This window comes from Lolium perenne, chromosome 3, assembly GCF_019359855.2.
Source record: "Lolium perenne isolate Kyuss_39 chromosome 3, Kyuss_2.0, whole genome shotgun sequence".
Classification (NCBI taxonomy): domain Eukaryota; kingdom Viridiplantae; phylum Streptophyta; class Magnoliopsida; order Poales; family Poaceae; genus Lolium; species Lolium perenne.
Window position 1 is genome coordinate 191,447,297 of NC_067246.2, and position 16,326 is coordinate 191,463,622.

The 16,326-nt window shown below is 45.3% G+C and overlaps 2 protein-coding genes across 3 annotated transcripts; one reads left to right on the forward strand and one right to left on the reverse strand.

Moving 5' to 3' along the window:
• The first annotated feature begins 1,934 nt into the window (after positions 1–1,934).
• On the forward strand, positions 1,935–4,276 carry LOC127342928 (protein trichome birefringence-like 42). Its single transcript, XM_051368951.2, has 4 exons — positions 1,935–2,845; positions 3,443–3,624; positions 3,693–3,848; positions 3,925–4,276. Exons 1-4 carry the CDS (start codon positions 2,138–2,140, stop codon positions 4,256–4,258), a joined length of 1,380 nt encoding a protein of 459 aa, XP_051224911.1. The 5' UTR covers positions 1,935–2,137; the 3' UTR covers positions 4,259–4,276.
• Positions 3,328–8,229, reverse strand: LOC127342929 (UBP1-associated protein 2C). Of its 2 annotated transcripts, none has more exons than XM_051368953.2 (2): positions 6,854–8,229; positions 3,328–3,835 (listed from the first exon to the last, which is right to left on the reverse strand). In XM_051368953.2, the coding sequence occupies exon 1, from the start codon at positions 8,187–8,189 to the stop codon at positions 6,855–6,857; it is 1,335 nt and encodes a 444-aa protein (XP_051224913.1). In that variant the 5' UTR covers positions 8,190–8,229; the 3' UTR covers positions 3,328–3,835; position 6,854. The 2 variants fall into 2 exon arrangements, with proteins under 2 accessions (XP_051224913.1, XP_051224912.1); XM_051368952.2 differs by lacking the exon at positions 3,328–3,835 and adding an exon at positions 4,708–5,054 and having other exon boundaries at positions 6,854–8,228.
• Between the last annotated feature and the right edge of the window lie 8,097 nt (positions 8,230–16,326).

Genomic DNA, 16,326 nt, shown 5'->3' on the forward strand with positions numbered 1-16,326 from the left:
ATTGTAGATGAGGAGGGCTTTTTTCAAGATGCACCTCTAGAGAACACTTCGGCCGCCACATCCACTAGTCTTTTTGGATCCTAGGCTGAGAAACTTCTGATCCTTTTCCTTCTGCAATATTGCCCAATCATCAACAAATGACATAATTAATGTACCACAGATATCGGATCACTACGAAAACCCCCTTGGAAATTGTCCAAAAAAAAAAACAGCTGCAATACCCCCCCCCCCCCCCCCCCCCAATGTAAAAGAGTATCTCCTGTCAGAATACCTCTTTTAGATATCAGTCAAGAGTGCACTTTGAGTTTGGAGGAACTTTCATTTTAACATTTAGGAAAATGTGAATGTAACTGAGCATAAAACGATCTAACAGTTAAACCTTTAACTAGATCAGGGACCCAAATTAAAAAAACATTTTCATCAATTTAAACCACATTTTCAACTTCCCTGCTTAATGCAGTAAACATCTCTAAATATACCCCCCCACAGATTTGTCCTAAATTGCAATACCCCCATCCCTCCTGCTATCACAGAATGTACTGTGATATTATGCAAACTAGATATGTCATTTAGCCTGGGGAATTTACTGGCAAAAGGAGTATTTCTCACCCATTTATCCTTCCAAAATCTGGTGCCTTTGCCATCTCCAAGTTTTTTTTCTACAATAATTGTAGGAAATATCTTTAATATTCATCAAACCATTCCACAACTGTGATTGTCCTGGTTTTTCTACAGCAGACAAAGAATCTAAATCATCATCAGTAATTTCACTATCAATTAAGAGATCTTGAATATCTTTTATGTCATCATGTGGTTGGCAAGGATAATTCTCATTCCTAACTTGCTTAGCATTCATCTTTCTACTACTTTCATGTAAATCATGCCTAGCCTCCTCCAGATCTTTAATTGGAGAAATATTACGCAGTTTCTTATATACGTCCTAAAGAAACACTAACTTGTTCAACCATAATAATTAGAATAGCAGCTAGAGTGTCTAAAACAGTGTTATAAGACTTGCCAGGCACTTCAAGATTCCTCTTCTTTGTTTGTTCCACAGTTTTCTCCATCATACTCCCTTTGGCATTTGGCTCGGAAACATCATTGATCCTTAAGGCTTCTCCTGAGCAAGGCAGCTTCCCTGGCCAGCCTTTCCTCTTCTTGATCAGTTTGAGAGTACGTCTGCGACCTGAGTTTCAGGCTCCTCATCCAGATCTTGATCATTTTACCATATTTCATTGTTTTGTGACTCCATAACACCACTATATGATCCCATCCCCTCACAGGAATTATCATGTGGAACTTTGTTAGTTCACATGCTCTCCTCATTTAATATCTCTTCATATTCTTGCATTTTCTGATAAAACTTCCCGTCTGTTCTTGTTGTATCAACTTCTGCACCCTTTCTGAATAAATAAGCTCCATATATCAGATACGGTTTTCAGATTCTTATTTCCACCCATGGTATCCGTGTCATGATCTACAGCACCCGCCTGCTGTTTTCCAGCCAACACAGCATTCTGCTGCTCAACAGATTGATGATAGTCTTCCAGATGGGATGTCTTTCTCTGCAGCAAATCCCTGGTTGTACATTCAGACATGAAAGAGTCGAGAGGCCGGAATGATGGCTGTTTGCGAGGGCCTCATTATATCCACTAGGCTAACCTGCAAAGGCGGCATGATGCTGCCCGCTCGAGCTACCGGACAGGAACCCACGCACGGAAGGACATTACCGATCCTTCAAGCAATGGGCACACTCACTCCCCTCTCCACTCAGGATCACTAGCTGGGTTAATTACCTTCTCTCGTACACATCGACCCTCCCGCCTGCCACAGACATGATTACATGGAGTGACAAGAGAGAAAGCACCAGAAAAGTCGAGTAGGTAGGTCACCGAGGAAGCTCGCATAAACACAGCAGCAATGCAGCATCAACGGCGCCAGACCAAAACCCCAACCCCTTCTCACCAAGACAACGCTGACCCAACCAAAAACCGACATCCACGCCTTCCTCGCTTCGTCCGTGGTGCTGACCGTGGTGCTTCATTGACCTGTGTCCTATAGTAAGTACCGTGACTTTTTCGCCATAGCCAGCTCGTGAACACGCTCCAGTAACTAGCGCGCGCAGCGAAGGTCCGTAATGGATTCCATCGCGGCGTCCTCGGCGCAGAGAGGGGCTCTCTGCTCCCTCCTCTGCCTCTGCCTCTTCTCGGCGGGCCTCCTCCTCGGCTCCCGCCCCTTCTTCCCGACGCCGCGGCTCTGGGAGCATTTCTCCAGGGCACAGCAGCAGCGGCTTGCCCGCACCGCGCCACCACCTGCTCCTCCTCATGTCGCTGCTGCTGTTGCTGCAGCAGCTTACCATGATCACGACGTGCAAGCGCCGGCACCCGACGCGGGCTACGGCGAACTTGGCCGCGAGGAGGAGGACGATGAGGAGATGGCACTGGGCGCTGCGCCGGCACCCGCGCCGGCGTGGGAGGACGGCGGCGGAGAGGGGAGGGAGTGCGACCTGCTTGACGGGAGCTGGGTGCACGACCCGGCTGCCTACCCGCTGTACCAGGCGGCGGAGTGCCCATTCCTCAGCGACCAGGTGACGTGCCGGCGGAACGGCCGCCCGGACGCCGGCTACGAGCAGTGGCGGTGGCAGCCGAGGGGGTGCGGCAGCGCGAGGTTCCGCGGCGCGGAGGTGCTGGAGCAGTTGCGGAACAGGCGGCTCGTCTTCGTCGGCGACTCGCTCAACCGCAACATGTGGGAGTCGCTCGCATGCATCATCTACACGGCGCTGCCCGACCGGTCGCGGACGCGCATCGAGGATGTCAGCTCCGAGTACAGGATCTTCCGCGCCATGGTATGTCTTTTTGTCCTTCAATCACTTAAGTCTGTCATCTCGAAGGGCCTCTTAAGTATATCATCGCCGTTTAGACAGTGCTGATCTACCCGTTAAGGAAACACACTCAATTGCGGACATTGATCAACTTTTCCATAGCGACAACGTTAATGGGTCACCCCATTTTGGCACTGGCCACGAAAATCGAGATATGGAATGTTCGGAATTAGAGCGTGCAGGTTCATGATTACTCCATGTAGCATTTAGCTGTTAAAAATAATACTCCATGTAGCATTTAGCTCTCAAAAATAATACTACCCCATGGCACTTAGGTCCGCGCGTGCAAATGTAATTATGTTCTTTGTACTATCAGACTATCAAAACTGTGCAGGAGCACGTCAATTTTTTAACATGCATTGTCTCACTAGCTAAACATAGATGCACAAATTGTTTCACGAGACACGGATGCACAAGCATCAATTACAATGGCTGACACAAAAGGATTGGAAACAAACAACCCATTATTCAACATTCTATATTACTTAAGTTTATTGTTTGCCACTATGTTGAGAAGTATTATCTCTGAACTCCTTACAATATAACTGAAAATAAATACAGGATTACAATTGCTCGGTGGAATTCTTTTGGAGCCCATTCCTCGTGAAGCTTGAAACCAAGCAAGATCAGACCAAGGCACTCAAGCTTGACCAGCTCCCAACCATGATTAAACAAGTGGTCGGCGCAGATGTCATCATCTTCAATACTGGCCACTGGTGGACACACACTGGCAAGCTTAGGGCGTAAGTCTCCATGCATATTTCATCATGTGTTAAATCCTTTCAGTGGAGAGCTGATTATTTGACTACAGGTGGGACCATCTAGAAAGAAATGGTGTGCATGTCGAAATGGAAGGAGAGGAGGCGTTCAACAGAGCACTGAGAACATGGGCCAGATGGGTCGATCACAACATAGACCCAACCAGAACCAAGGTCTTCTTCAGAAGTATCTCACCTGAACACAAAAGGTACATTTCTTGCAGCACAATCAACATTATGCATTACGGCCGACCTAACTAACATACAAATATGCCCACAATACAGTGCTAATTGGTGCTACAATCAAACAACTCCCATCACAAATGGAACAATCATTCCATGGTTCCCAAAAGGCATGATTTCCATCGTACAGAGGAACATACAAAGCATGAAGACGCCTGCTACATATCTCAACATCACCCATCTCTCTGAGCTCCGAATTGATGCACATCCGTCAGTGTACACTACCAACAGGGATGGGAAGCCTCTATCAACAGAGCAACGACAACAACCAATTACATACTCTGATTGCAGCCACTGGTGCCTACCAGGGCTACCTGACACATGGAATGTAATTTTACTTGTTTCTTTAACAAGACATGGCTCTAATGTACACTAGTAGGATCTTTTTGCAGCATGATGAACATGTTAATTCATCTATACACAGCCTGTCTAAGCTGATATACTCTATTCCAATAGTAAGGCTAAAATCACTTAAAATCAACCAAGCAACAACCAAATAGAACATCACCAGCTGTCTCACTAGAGGAATCAGAGTAAATATCAACACTGTTCTTGTGCTACAAACAGCACGTAAGAATAAAATTTCTGCTCAACAAACTATCAGACACAAAACTGTGAGTCAACCACTAAACTTGTGACATTCCTCACTGTGTACTATTACACGAACACAAATTCTTGTGCAACAAATAATCTTGAGTGATAAACATCAGTTCAGACTAGAGAACAACCACGAAAACTTCATGAGGAAACTGAACAGGCGCAACTTTACAGACATGAGGTAGAACCTGATCGAAAACAAAAGCACATAAAGCAACCCAGCCGACATCCAAAATCAGGTATCACTCACACATATGAAGACTCCGCGGTTTACCAAGCAAAGTTCCATACAATTATCGCAACATACATGATATCATGAGATAGAACACAACAATTTTAAAAGACAACTCCATAGACAGAAAACTGCAAAGCAGTCATACAAAGTACATGTCTACCGAAAGATTTCATAGAAAACACTAATCTATCTTGATTTATCTCATAACAGCGAAAACTGAGAGCAAAACTGAATTCCAGTTCAGAGGTAGCCAGAATATGCAAGACATCCATGTAAGCAGACAACACTTCTGAATTCAGCACAACCATTCAAAGCATATGCTCCCAAGAGATGTCACAACCTGAGTCACACATTCACTAGAATTCAATCAATAGTTCATCAGAGAAAAAATATACAGACAAAATGCAGGTATTATATACAAAGAAAAGAAGGTGAAATACATTCTTAATTCATCAAGTTCCTAATACGGGACCTAATCCTTACACAATGCAAGGACATAAATGCACTAAATTATGGAAGCTTTGAAGATCATACCCACAAAATTGGACAAGATTTTGAGTAAGAATATTACAAAGTAGCTCAATAGAGCAAAATATGTGAAATAAATTAATCAACAAAAGATCGTGAAGAGTACTTATGTATGTGAAATAAATTAATCAACAAAAGATCGTGAAGAGTACTTATGTACAGTAAATCTAGTATGTGTGTTTGACAAATGAAATAAACAACATAACTAACATTTACTTAGTAATCTTGAAGAGTAGGTTATTGAGGGGATGTGAATAGTTATGTTTATGATTCACCCATGAATTGACAGGGTCACCCATAAAAAACGAAAAGAAAGCTTCAAATACCAGATGTTCTGTGCATAAGCACATGATATGCAAACTTAGTAGCCAAGATTTACAGATGCATTATGTAGTAGCCAAGATTTACAGATGCATTATGTAGTACAGATGTATAGAAGTACTACATAGGACAAAAAGAATAGACAAGCATGACACAACTAAAAGAAATAGTAGCATTGGAGAAAAATCTAATTGAACAAACATCATCATATAAATATAATCCATCATACAATTGCAGATGCTCAGTTCGCAATGTGGAAATCTCTAATCTGAGGTTCTACAAAATGTGCTAAAGAGCTAGCCAAAAATTACAACCAACATAAGCTTTGATCCAACATAGAAGATGTCAGGAAGACATGTTAGCAATGATATTTAAGTGAATGTTAGCTTTCAGCACATAATTTTCAAAATAGTGTCAGTTTTATCGAAAACCAGGGTCATAAATTTGTTACGTATGTGTTTGGAGCGAAATACATCAGCATGAACTCATTACAGTACTCTGTAGGTAAGAAAAACTGCCCATATTGTTCACACAGTGGTCAATCCACCTTTGAAAATTGCAACCCAGAGCACTTAGATCAAGGCAATTCCAAACAGATACACATGATCTGTCAGCATAACCAAAAACCAACAGCGCAGAAGCTTGATTATCCAAGACCAATCACCTAGGCAGCAAATTATCAACTTTACACAAGGGCATGCCAAATAGAACAAAGAAAAGCAAACTCAGCTACTGGAACATGAACATGGAAAATACCAAAGAAGAGCGAAGGGAGCATCAGACCATCATATTACTATGCTGCACATCATCATCATGCCACAAAAGTACAAGTGCCCTCCCACGAAAAAACTCATAGCAGATAAATACAGAGCAAAACTAATCAAATAATCGGCAAACCTCTCAAAAAGAACTAACCGGAAGAGTATGGGATATTTCGGTGCTATGCATTGCATCAGTAGCATCCTTCATATTCTATGCCCCATACTCACCGATCAACTTGATGGTATAACATAGCATAAGTTATCCTACAGATTTTCCAAACTTATACCAGGAAAGCAATCATACATTTCAAATACATCACACATTCACAAACAGACAAAGCACAGCGTGACGATAAATGCAACAATCACAATTTGCAAACAGATGCAGCGCATGTTCAGGCATAACACGGTAGCATTCCATGAAAAAAATAGCTACAGGCATCTATGACAAACCACATAATACTTTGCTACAATATGCTAGTTCACGTTGTGGTAGCAAGTAACAGCTATGGAAGGGGTGCAAAATTACCTTAGAAATAAGGTGGCACGTTGGGGTACATTGGAGGAGCCCTGCCACCTGGTCCTGGTGACATCTCCTGACCCCGGAAGCCAGACCCTGGAAGAGGGTAGTTTCCACCCTCGCCATATCCAGATGGCAGTCCACCTGAGCCCTGTTGCATCCGGTAGAGTGAGGATGCCCCGCCCATGCCTAAACCACCATAAGGACCCATCCCAGCAGCACCGAACTGAGATCCTCCTCCAAATGAACCACCGCCCATTCCCCCGGGGCCAAATGCACCAGCAGAGCCCATCCCAGAAGGCATCTGGTTTCCCATCGACCCCATACCAGCACCTCCGCCGCCACCGCCCATGGAGGACGGCAAGTTCCCATATGGATTGTGACCACCACCAAGCCCAGGGCCACCAAATCCACCGAATGATGGTGGCATGCCACTCCCAGGGCCACCACCATACTGCCCACCCATCTGCGGTCCACCTAGCCCATGGCCAGGACCCGGCATGTCCTGAGGGCCACCCTGGAGCATCTGCTGTTGCTGTTGCCCAGCAGGCCCAGATTGCTGCGGTTGCTGCTTGCCCTTCTTGCCCTCAATGGCGAGCTTGCACAAGAGCTGGTGCCCTTCAATCACCTTCACCGAGTCCACCAACGAGGCCTGAGCGCCCTCTGGCGTCTTGTACACAAAGAGCGCAAAGCCCCTGAACTTGCCCGTGGTCTTGTCGAACCCAAGCGGGCCCTCCTCAATCTCGCCATAGGCAGCGAAGTGCGCGAGGAGGCGCTCGGACGGCATGTCAGCGGGGACGTTCCCGACAAAGATCTTGCGGAGAGAGACGTCCGCCGAAGGGGCGCCACCCGCGCCGCCCGCCCCGCCGGACGGCCCGCCGGCGGCGCCGGCGGCGGCGAGCTGGGTGACGGTGACGCGGCCGTCGATCTTCTTGGACGGCTCCTTGAGGGCGAGGACGGCGGAGTCGGCGTGGCGGAAGGTGACGAAGCCGTAGCCCTTGGAGCGGCCGGTGGTCTTGTCGCTGATGACGACGGCCTCCTCGAGGTCGCCGAAGGCGGAGAAGATGGCGCGGAGCGAGTCCGAGTTGGTCTCCCAGCCGAGGCCGCGCACGAAGAGCTTGCGGAGCGCCGGGTCGCGGTCGGCGGCGGCGCGCACGGCGTCGAGCGCGACGCCCGAGGCGAGCGCGGCGGCGGCGGCGATGTCGGCGAGCTGGTCGCGGGAAAGCGGCTCGAGGAGGCGCAGGACGTCGTCGCGGGTGAGGCCGAGCGCGGCGGCCCCGGCGGCCGGGGAAGCGGTGGCCGCGCCGTTCTCGTCTGGCTTGCGCTTCTTGGAGAAGGGATCCATGGATGGGGGAGGGGAGGGGAGGGGAGGGGCAAAACCCTAGGTAGGGCTTGGCGGCGGAGGGATGGGTGGGGTGGGGGGCAAATTCAGGGTTCGACGCGACTTGTGGGTTGGGGATCTATGGAGGCCTTTTATCGACTTGGAGCCGCAGGATTTCTTCTTCGATTGAGCCGGACTGTAAGAAAACGTCCGTGAGCCGGACACGTTGGGCAGTGCTGACCGTCGGTCGGATACTTGCACGAAAATCGGTCGCAGTCCGCACCATCCGATCAAGATCTGACGGTCAGAACAAAGCCGCATCACAATTTTTCATTTGGCCCCCTAGTTTTTGCAAAATTAACCCGCAGTCCAAGTTTCTTCAGTTAAATCCGAACAGGTATACCTCTTTAGCCCAGTTCTTGCCGATATTTACAACAAAATGCCACCGCGATGATTCGCCCATATGTCAGATGGTATTACAACAAAAGAAAACTCCGTGTATACAAAAAAATATATGATTACAACAAAAATGTTACAAATTTATATTAAAAAGTAATACTACAATAAAGTGCTTAAATCAACATTTTTTTGTTGTAGCTTGATTTGCAACAAAAAACGCCAACAATTTCTTCAAAACCCGTAGACTATTACAACAAATCATCAATATATTTACAACAATAAATTAACAACAAACTATTTTTTATTTGGGTGTTCACAACAGTTCACATGCCATATATTTACAACAAATCTGCAATATATTTACAATATTAATTAACAACAAAAACAATAATTAATTTGGGTGTTTACAACAATAGGCAGCAACATTTTTAAAAACAACAATTCTCATGTTTACAACAAAGTGACAATATATTTCCCACATTAATTTACAAGAAAAACAACAACTAATTTGGGTGTTTACAACAATACCCGGCAACAATTTTAAAAAACAACAATTCTCATGTTTACAACAAATTGACAATATATTTCCCACATTAATGCACAAGAAAAACAACAACTAATTTGGGTGTTTACAACAATAGCGGCAACAATTTTAACAAAAAAAATAGCTCTCATGCCAATAATATATTTACAACAAATTACTAATATATTTATAACAATAATTAACAACAAAAACAACAACAAAAAGTTACTGCGCCCCACGCGTCCTTGGCCATCTCCACCGGTACCTGGCGCCGGAGACAGCATATCGGCGTCGACCTCACCACAGTGATTCCCGGTGGTCAGGGCGCTGCAAGAGCTGGCAGCAAAGAGCGTAGAGCGCGCTCGTCGGGGGAGCGGTAGGGCGCAGCTGGATGGAGAGCAAGGCGGCAATCGCAGAGAGGAGCAGGAGGTGCTCGCCGACGGAGGAGCAGGGACGGCGTACTTACCGGCGGAGGAGCAGGCGCGGCGCGCTCGCCGGCGGTGAAGCAGGGCGCGGCGCGCTCGCCGGGCGGTGGAGCAGGCGGCGGGCCGGCCGGGAGTGCGGCTGGGGCGTCGGGCCGGTGGAGGAGCAGGGCGCGGCGCGCTCGCCGGCGGTGGAGCAGGGGCGGCGGGCCGGCCGGGAGTGCAGCTGGGGCGTCGGGCCGGTGGAGGAGCAGGATAAGGATCAGTGGGGCCCAGCAACGTGCGTGTTGCGTGTCTTCTCTCCACAGAGATGGAACGACCGATTTTCTACGTTATATATATACAGTTTTCCTATTTTCCAGGCACCTGACTTTTATTATATCTCGATCGAGCGTTCCAAACACATTGTCTAGTGATTCCTGCTCATAGTTGTCAGTCGGTTGTAACTCAAATAATTGTTTACGTAGTACAAAATATTTTCTTCATGACGTAAAAAAATGTTCATTGAGTACAAAAATAATTTTTTCACCATGTAAAAATACTCATCCAGTACATCAATTTTTTTTAATGAGGAAAAAGGAATTTAGTGTCAAGAGGAATATTAGAATGACTTGAGCCAACTGAGATTTTTTTAAAAATAAATTGACTGAACTCGAGGTGAGCATATAAAGTATTAGTATGGTTTCTAAACATAAAGGGCACAAAAACACCACCGTAAATTTTTCTAAGGTTTGCCTTCCGATTCCAATGAAATAACTTGTTATGTAAAATCATCTAACTCAATATGAAGAACGCTAATTGGCCAACAATTGGCGCGATGATCGACTAAACAAAGGTGTAAGTATGACCCAAAGAAGACACTTCATGTTTTTCACATGGCACTCAAAGAGTTGAGCGGTACGTACGGGGAGAGTACAAATCAAGAAAACCAATCTAGGGTTTCGCCCCCTCATCGGCGATGCCATCGGTGTGCCCTGCCTTCGATGGCCTTGGGCCTTGGAGGTACGGCGGATCATGAGAATAAGTGAAAGGACATAGATGCCGCCTAGAGGGGCGCGTGAATAGGTGGTTAAATTTTTTTCCAAGATGGGTTTAACAAATGTGGAATAAAACTATTGTTTACTTTGTCAAGCCTAAATCTATCACCAACAACTTATGCTAAGCAAGATAAACAACTATGTGATATGAAGATACAAATAACTTCAAGCACGAAGGCTATCACAAAGTAAAGTGCATAAGTGAAGAGCTCGGGTATAGAGATAATCGAGGCACGCGAGAGACGATGATTTATCTCGAAGTTCATATTCTTGCGAGTGCTAATCTTCGTTGGAGAGGTGAGTGGCTTAGTGCTCCCGAACTCCACAAGAGGCCTCACCTTGAGGTGTGGTTGCTCGATGCACACCAACGCCACAAAGGTCTCACCCCAAGATGCGGTAGTCACACCATACACCGAGCGCCACAAAGGCCTCACCTTATTCTCCGGTGACCCTTGCCACAAAGGCCTAGGTCACGGTTCCACTAAGAGATTTTCTTCGAGGTGGAAACCGGGTCTTACACAAAGCTTGAGGCTCATATCCACAACTTAATTGGAGGCTCCCAAGAAATCACCACAAAGGTCTAAAAGCCGTCTAGGGTTCCAAGAATCCAAGAGTAACAAGCTCCTCACTTTCACTTCCACGAGTCACCGTGGAAAGCTCAAACCGATGCGCCAAATGCAATGATAAATCATTCACTCCCAAAGTTCATCAAAGCTACAAAAGCTTGTGAGGGAAGAAGAGGGGAAGAACAAAGGAAATCCACAAGGACCTCCATGATCTAGATCTAGAGGATTCCACTCACAAAGAGAAGGATTTGATTGGTAGAAATATAAATCTAGATCTCCTCTTACTTTTCCCTCAAAAAGATTCAAGAAGTATAGGAGGAATAGAGGAATAGGGAAAGCTCTGAAGGTAAACATTGGTGGAGAGAAAAAGGGGAAGAGGTGGGCTGCCCAAGGAAAAAGAAGGGGGTCTTAAATACTCCCTTCCAACAAAATATGACAGTTTGGGGCTTCCCAGGCCGAAATATCCGGGCCCCGACATGAAAAATCCAGCCAAAAAACCGGGGTCTATGCAGGGGGTCACGCCCAAAAAGTCCTCGGCCGTTTTTCGGGGGGCGGATATTTCAAATAATCCGGCCCTGGAATATCCGGCCTGGAGAAAACGGGCAGCAACGGCAAAACGAGAAAGACCATAACTTGAGCATCGAGATTCCGATTTTGATGATCTTGGGCTCGTTTCGAAGCTAGTAACAAGCTCTACAACCTTTCTCCGCTGCTCCAACCCCACCTCTGTCTATCTCATCCCCTCCAGATCCGGGCCGGCCGGCCCCTTCCCCTCCCTTCTCCGGCGTTTGCCGGTGTTGTGGTGCGGTGAGGGACCCCTCCCCTTGTACATTAGTAGTATAGGTTTAGATATAATGTCTGTGTTCGGCCTTGTGCTGGTGATTGGCGTTATGCCTGTCTGGAGATTCATCCTGTCGTGTGCAAGCAGCGTTGGGAATCGGTTCAATCCTCTCTCATGTTGGTGTCCATGGCGGACGCTGGCTGGGATTGGGTTGAGCCAAGTCTCCTTCAATAAGCTTGCAGGTTCTGGTGGAGATCAATATCTGGTTGATGTTGTTCTAGAGAACCGTCGTGGTAGCGGGCTGAAGGACAAGCTGGCGGGATCTGGATATCAGGGGAAGTTTCGAGCTGCTAATCTATGGAGCTCATACATGGCAGCAAAGCCTGGCTGCTGTGATCTTCGGCCGGGATGGCGGCCACTCCACACGCTGGTGCAGCTTCTGCGCGTGTGCGTGTGCAACCTCCTTCGACGGAGGCCCCTCTTCCTCAAAGCTTCGGTGCACGCATTTCTCAGGCCAAGTGGTTTTGTCCCCGGCGCTGAGCAAGGTGGTCGCGATCTGAGGAGTTCCAGCGCAAGCGGTGATGGAGAAGATGAAGGACTCGATTGCGTTTTTGCAAATCTATGTATGGTTCTTCTTGGAAAAACTCGGGACCATGCTATATCTCCTTTTCCTGTGGAGGTCCTTCATGTCAAATGTAACTTCACCGCTGTTGAATAGAGCAGTTCTGGGTCCTTCGTGACCCTTTCCCGTTAAAAAAAACAAGATCATGCAGGAAACCATCATAGTTCACAAAGGGAGGGTAGAAATAAATCTTGAAAATGTTTGACCTATCTATAAAAGATATACCGGTAAAGCCTCCAACATCGTAAACACAGTAGAGAATGCATATAAAACCCATTTTCGATGAACTAGAGCTTGTCATGGAGATTAACACAATATCTAAATTCTCTCATGGATAAGAACCAAAAAGAACTAAGAAAGATGATGCTAATGATGCAAAGGTTTGAGCTCTCTCTCCGAATGATACGATGAAATTACTCACTTGAGAGCTCCTCTTGATAGTACGGCTATCTATCCTATAACCCGGTCTTACAACTAACACCACGAGATCGGTAAAAAATAAACCCTATCAAGATCATACATTTGTCTTGCGCATATTCCACTTGAGTTTGATGGTGACAATCTTGTCCACCTCAAGATGGAGCACCTTTCCTGTTCTTGATTACACTTGTTTGTTGAATACTTGCAAATTGCCCCCTACTCCCATGGGAGAGCCTTTTCTCTAGGCATGTCTTCACATATCCATGAACACCATATGGATGGTAAGTTGCAAGCTCATGATCTCTTCGAGATAGCTCATCTTGAACTTGCACTTTATTTCTTCATTCTTCATCATGTTGATGTCTTGAAGTTAAACTTGAACGCTCACTTTATCTTCATCTTCAAGACATATTTGACACTTGATATTGTTCATCAATTTCTTCTTATTGCAACCTTGAAGCCAACTTATTGTTCAAGCATTGGCTATGGACAACTCATACAAATATAACCCAATGCAAACATTAGTCCATAGTGATTGTCATTAATCTTCTATTTCTAAATAGTTGGTCCCAATTTCCTGGTCTCTCGTGAGGCCACGTCACCCCTTTTCCCACCAGGTTCCTTCAGTTCCATTTCCATTTCAATTCAGTTCGGCTTCGTTGTCCTCACCGCAACACAGATGAATTGTTGAGCGAGAGAACAGTAACCGTAGCAGCCCATCCAAGTACTTCAGCCCACTCCTCCATCTTCATTGATGCTCACGTGATGTGTCAGGCTGCCAGCACTGTTGGTCTTCTATATCGACATCTACACAGACACCGAACGAATCTGGCCGCCGCATATGACCGGTGACACCAAGCTCTTCCTCTTCTCCATCAATCCAGTAACTCCTCGCTCTCTACCTCTCCCGCACGATCTCCACATCTCCGCTAGAAACGGAAACCGATGGCAATATACGATGAGTTCGCGCAGATTTCTCCACCTTTTAAACTCCATCGATGGACTCCATTGTGACTTGCATCGCCGCCATCTTCCCTTCCTCGCCTCCATATTTCTCCACGGGCCGTCGTCGACCTTGACTTTAGCCATGCGCGGTCATCAGATCATGACTCCCAGTCGCTTGCAAGCAATAATCCCACCAACGCCATCGCGAACTACGTCGCGGGACGTACGCAAGGGCAAATCTCTCTCCGGGGTGATCACCATCTGAATCCTAGAGCCATGCTGCTGTTATTGGAATTGATTTGAGATCTGATCCCCTATGCTCGCCCAGACCCCTGAAGTGGGAGGATCTCCATCCCCTGAACAAGGTCAGCTCACACCTGCCGATTTTGGTTAGAACCGGATCAAATTCATGTGGCTTTTACACTTTAGTTGTCCCCCGATTTAACTAATGGTTCTGCAGGATGTGTGGTTTATGGTCAGCTTGAATGGTTCAATTCAACTGGACATACCTTTGCCATGGTTCTCACTATTGCCCGCCACGAATGGCGCTTCCTCTCCTGTACTGTGTCACTTCAGGACTAAATTTTGTAATAAGATAGGAAAGCTAATATTCCATGCCCTTCTTCTGTTAAGAGGGTGAATGTGACGTGCCTTGCCTAGAAGTGATTGTAAGGTGCCATCTTGACCTTGAATCTTCCTTCATAGAACTTTCCCATTTTTCATTATGTCTACGGTGAGGCTTTTCCAAAACAAATTACTTCAGGGTCGAAGTATAAACAGTTTTCTTTTTCTATTATCGAAAGATCTTCTGAAAATATTAGCTAATAGATATAGCTTGCTAGATGTGCATTCACTAATCTTCAGATCTAAGAATGCTCAAATAGTAACGTTGTAGTTTGTTATACTTTGATGAACACTAATACTACTATATAGTGAGAATACAATTGGACAGTCCTACATCTATAATCCATTGTCTTTGAGTACCCGATACATTCCACGAATCATGTTTCTGCAGCTTGCAGATTGTGAGGTATTGGTTCTTGGACTAATGATCTTGGATTATTTTTTTAGTATTGTATCCTTAATCATGTTACGTCATCACTGCAAATGTTACAGATGATGAACTCAAATATAAATAATGTCACTCTCCTTCGGAGCATTTGTTCTAAATGTACAAGGGGCTTTTCATTTTTGTAACACCGCAAAGTTAACAATATTGAAATAACATCGGTCATTTTCTTCCAGAATATATATGCATGTCCAACATTTGTGAATGAGTTAGGCGATGATTATTTGATTCTAAGTTTCTAACATGTATTTTTATATGACGGGTAGTTAAAATAGTCATGTACCTTTATTTCTACGAGCATATAAAATTTTAACCTTTTTTCATCAAATTATTCCGCAGCAACGCGCGCGGAATTATCTAGTTACTAAAACTACACATGGGGACTCCATGCATTTTCAATAAGATCATCCATGCCCTATCATCGTTCTGGCGGTGTGCCTAGTGCCGTCGGAGGACATGTGGAGTTGTCTAACCGGCAGATCCCCTAGGTTCCGGGGGGGTGTTCATGCTAGTTGGTGTGGTTGCAAGTATAGCCCTTCGTGTCTATGGTTCACATCTTTGACGATGGTTGCTGCTCTGGTGCGCTAGTCCTTTGGGGTGGCACGACGACTTTTCGTCTGTTTACTACATCAAGTTCTACTTCGACAAGCTTTGTCCGTCCCCAATGAGGGAGAGACGAGGACGGTGGCACGGCTTCGGCTTCCTCTAATCTTGTAATCTTTGTTAGGTGGTCCAAGAATCTATTTGTAATTTTTATTACTTTTAGAGCTCTCTGTATTACTGTTTATGATTATAAATAGGTCGGTGGATTTTTCACGAAAATAAATTATCCCATCTCAGGTTGTCGCAATTAAGATTTTTTTCCAGTTGCACATGGGTTGCAGCTATGAATTTTTCTGTTGCACCATGGTTATAACTGGAGATTTCCTAATTGTACATGAGTTTCAATTAAGACTTTACCGGTTGCACGTGTGTTGTAATTATGAAATTTTCAGCTGCACCATTGCTACAATTGAAGATAGAAAAGATTTTTCTAGTTGCATATGAGATGCAATGGAGATTTTTCCCAATTGCATCTCTGTTGCGATATATTTTCCGTTGCATCATAGTTGCATCTAAGAAAAATTAAGATTTCCCTAGTTGCACATGAGTTGTAATTGAGATATTTCTCAATTGCATATGGGTTGTAACAACGGTTTTTCCATTTGCACTGTAGTTGCAAACGAGAGAAAAGTAAAAGAAAAATCTTGTTACATATGGGAAATTATTATTTTTCCCAATTGCATCTCAAGTGCAAGTGCGATTGTTTCATTTGCACGATTGTTGCAAGTGAAAAAAAAAAGAAGATCTACCTAGTTTTATATGAGATGCAATTAA

Bases quoted from the DNA above. Each gene is read 5' to 3' on its own strand.
- LOC127342928 (XM_051368951.2), top strand. From the start codon at position 2,138: ATGGATTCCATCGCGGCGTCCTCGGCGCAGAGAGGGGCTCTCTGCTCC. The intron at 2,846-3,442 runs GTATGTCTTTTT...AAATAAATACAG, and splicing joins ACAGGATCTTCCGCGCCATG to GATTACAATTGCTCGGTGGA. The intron at 3,849-3,924 runs GTACATTTCTTG...CCCACAATACAG, and splicing joins ATCTCACCTGAACACAAAAG to TGCTAATTGGTGCTACAATC.
- LOC127342929 (XM_051368953.2), bottom strand. From the start codon at position 8,189: ATGGATCCCTTCTCCAAGAAGCGCAAGCCAGACGAGAACGGCGCGGCC.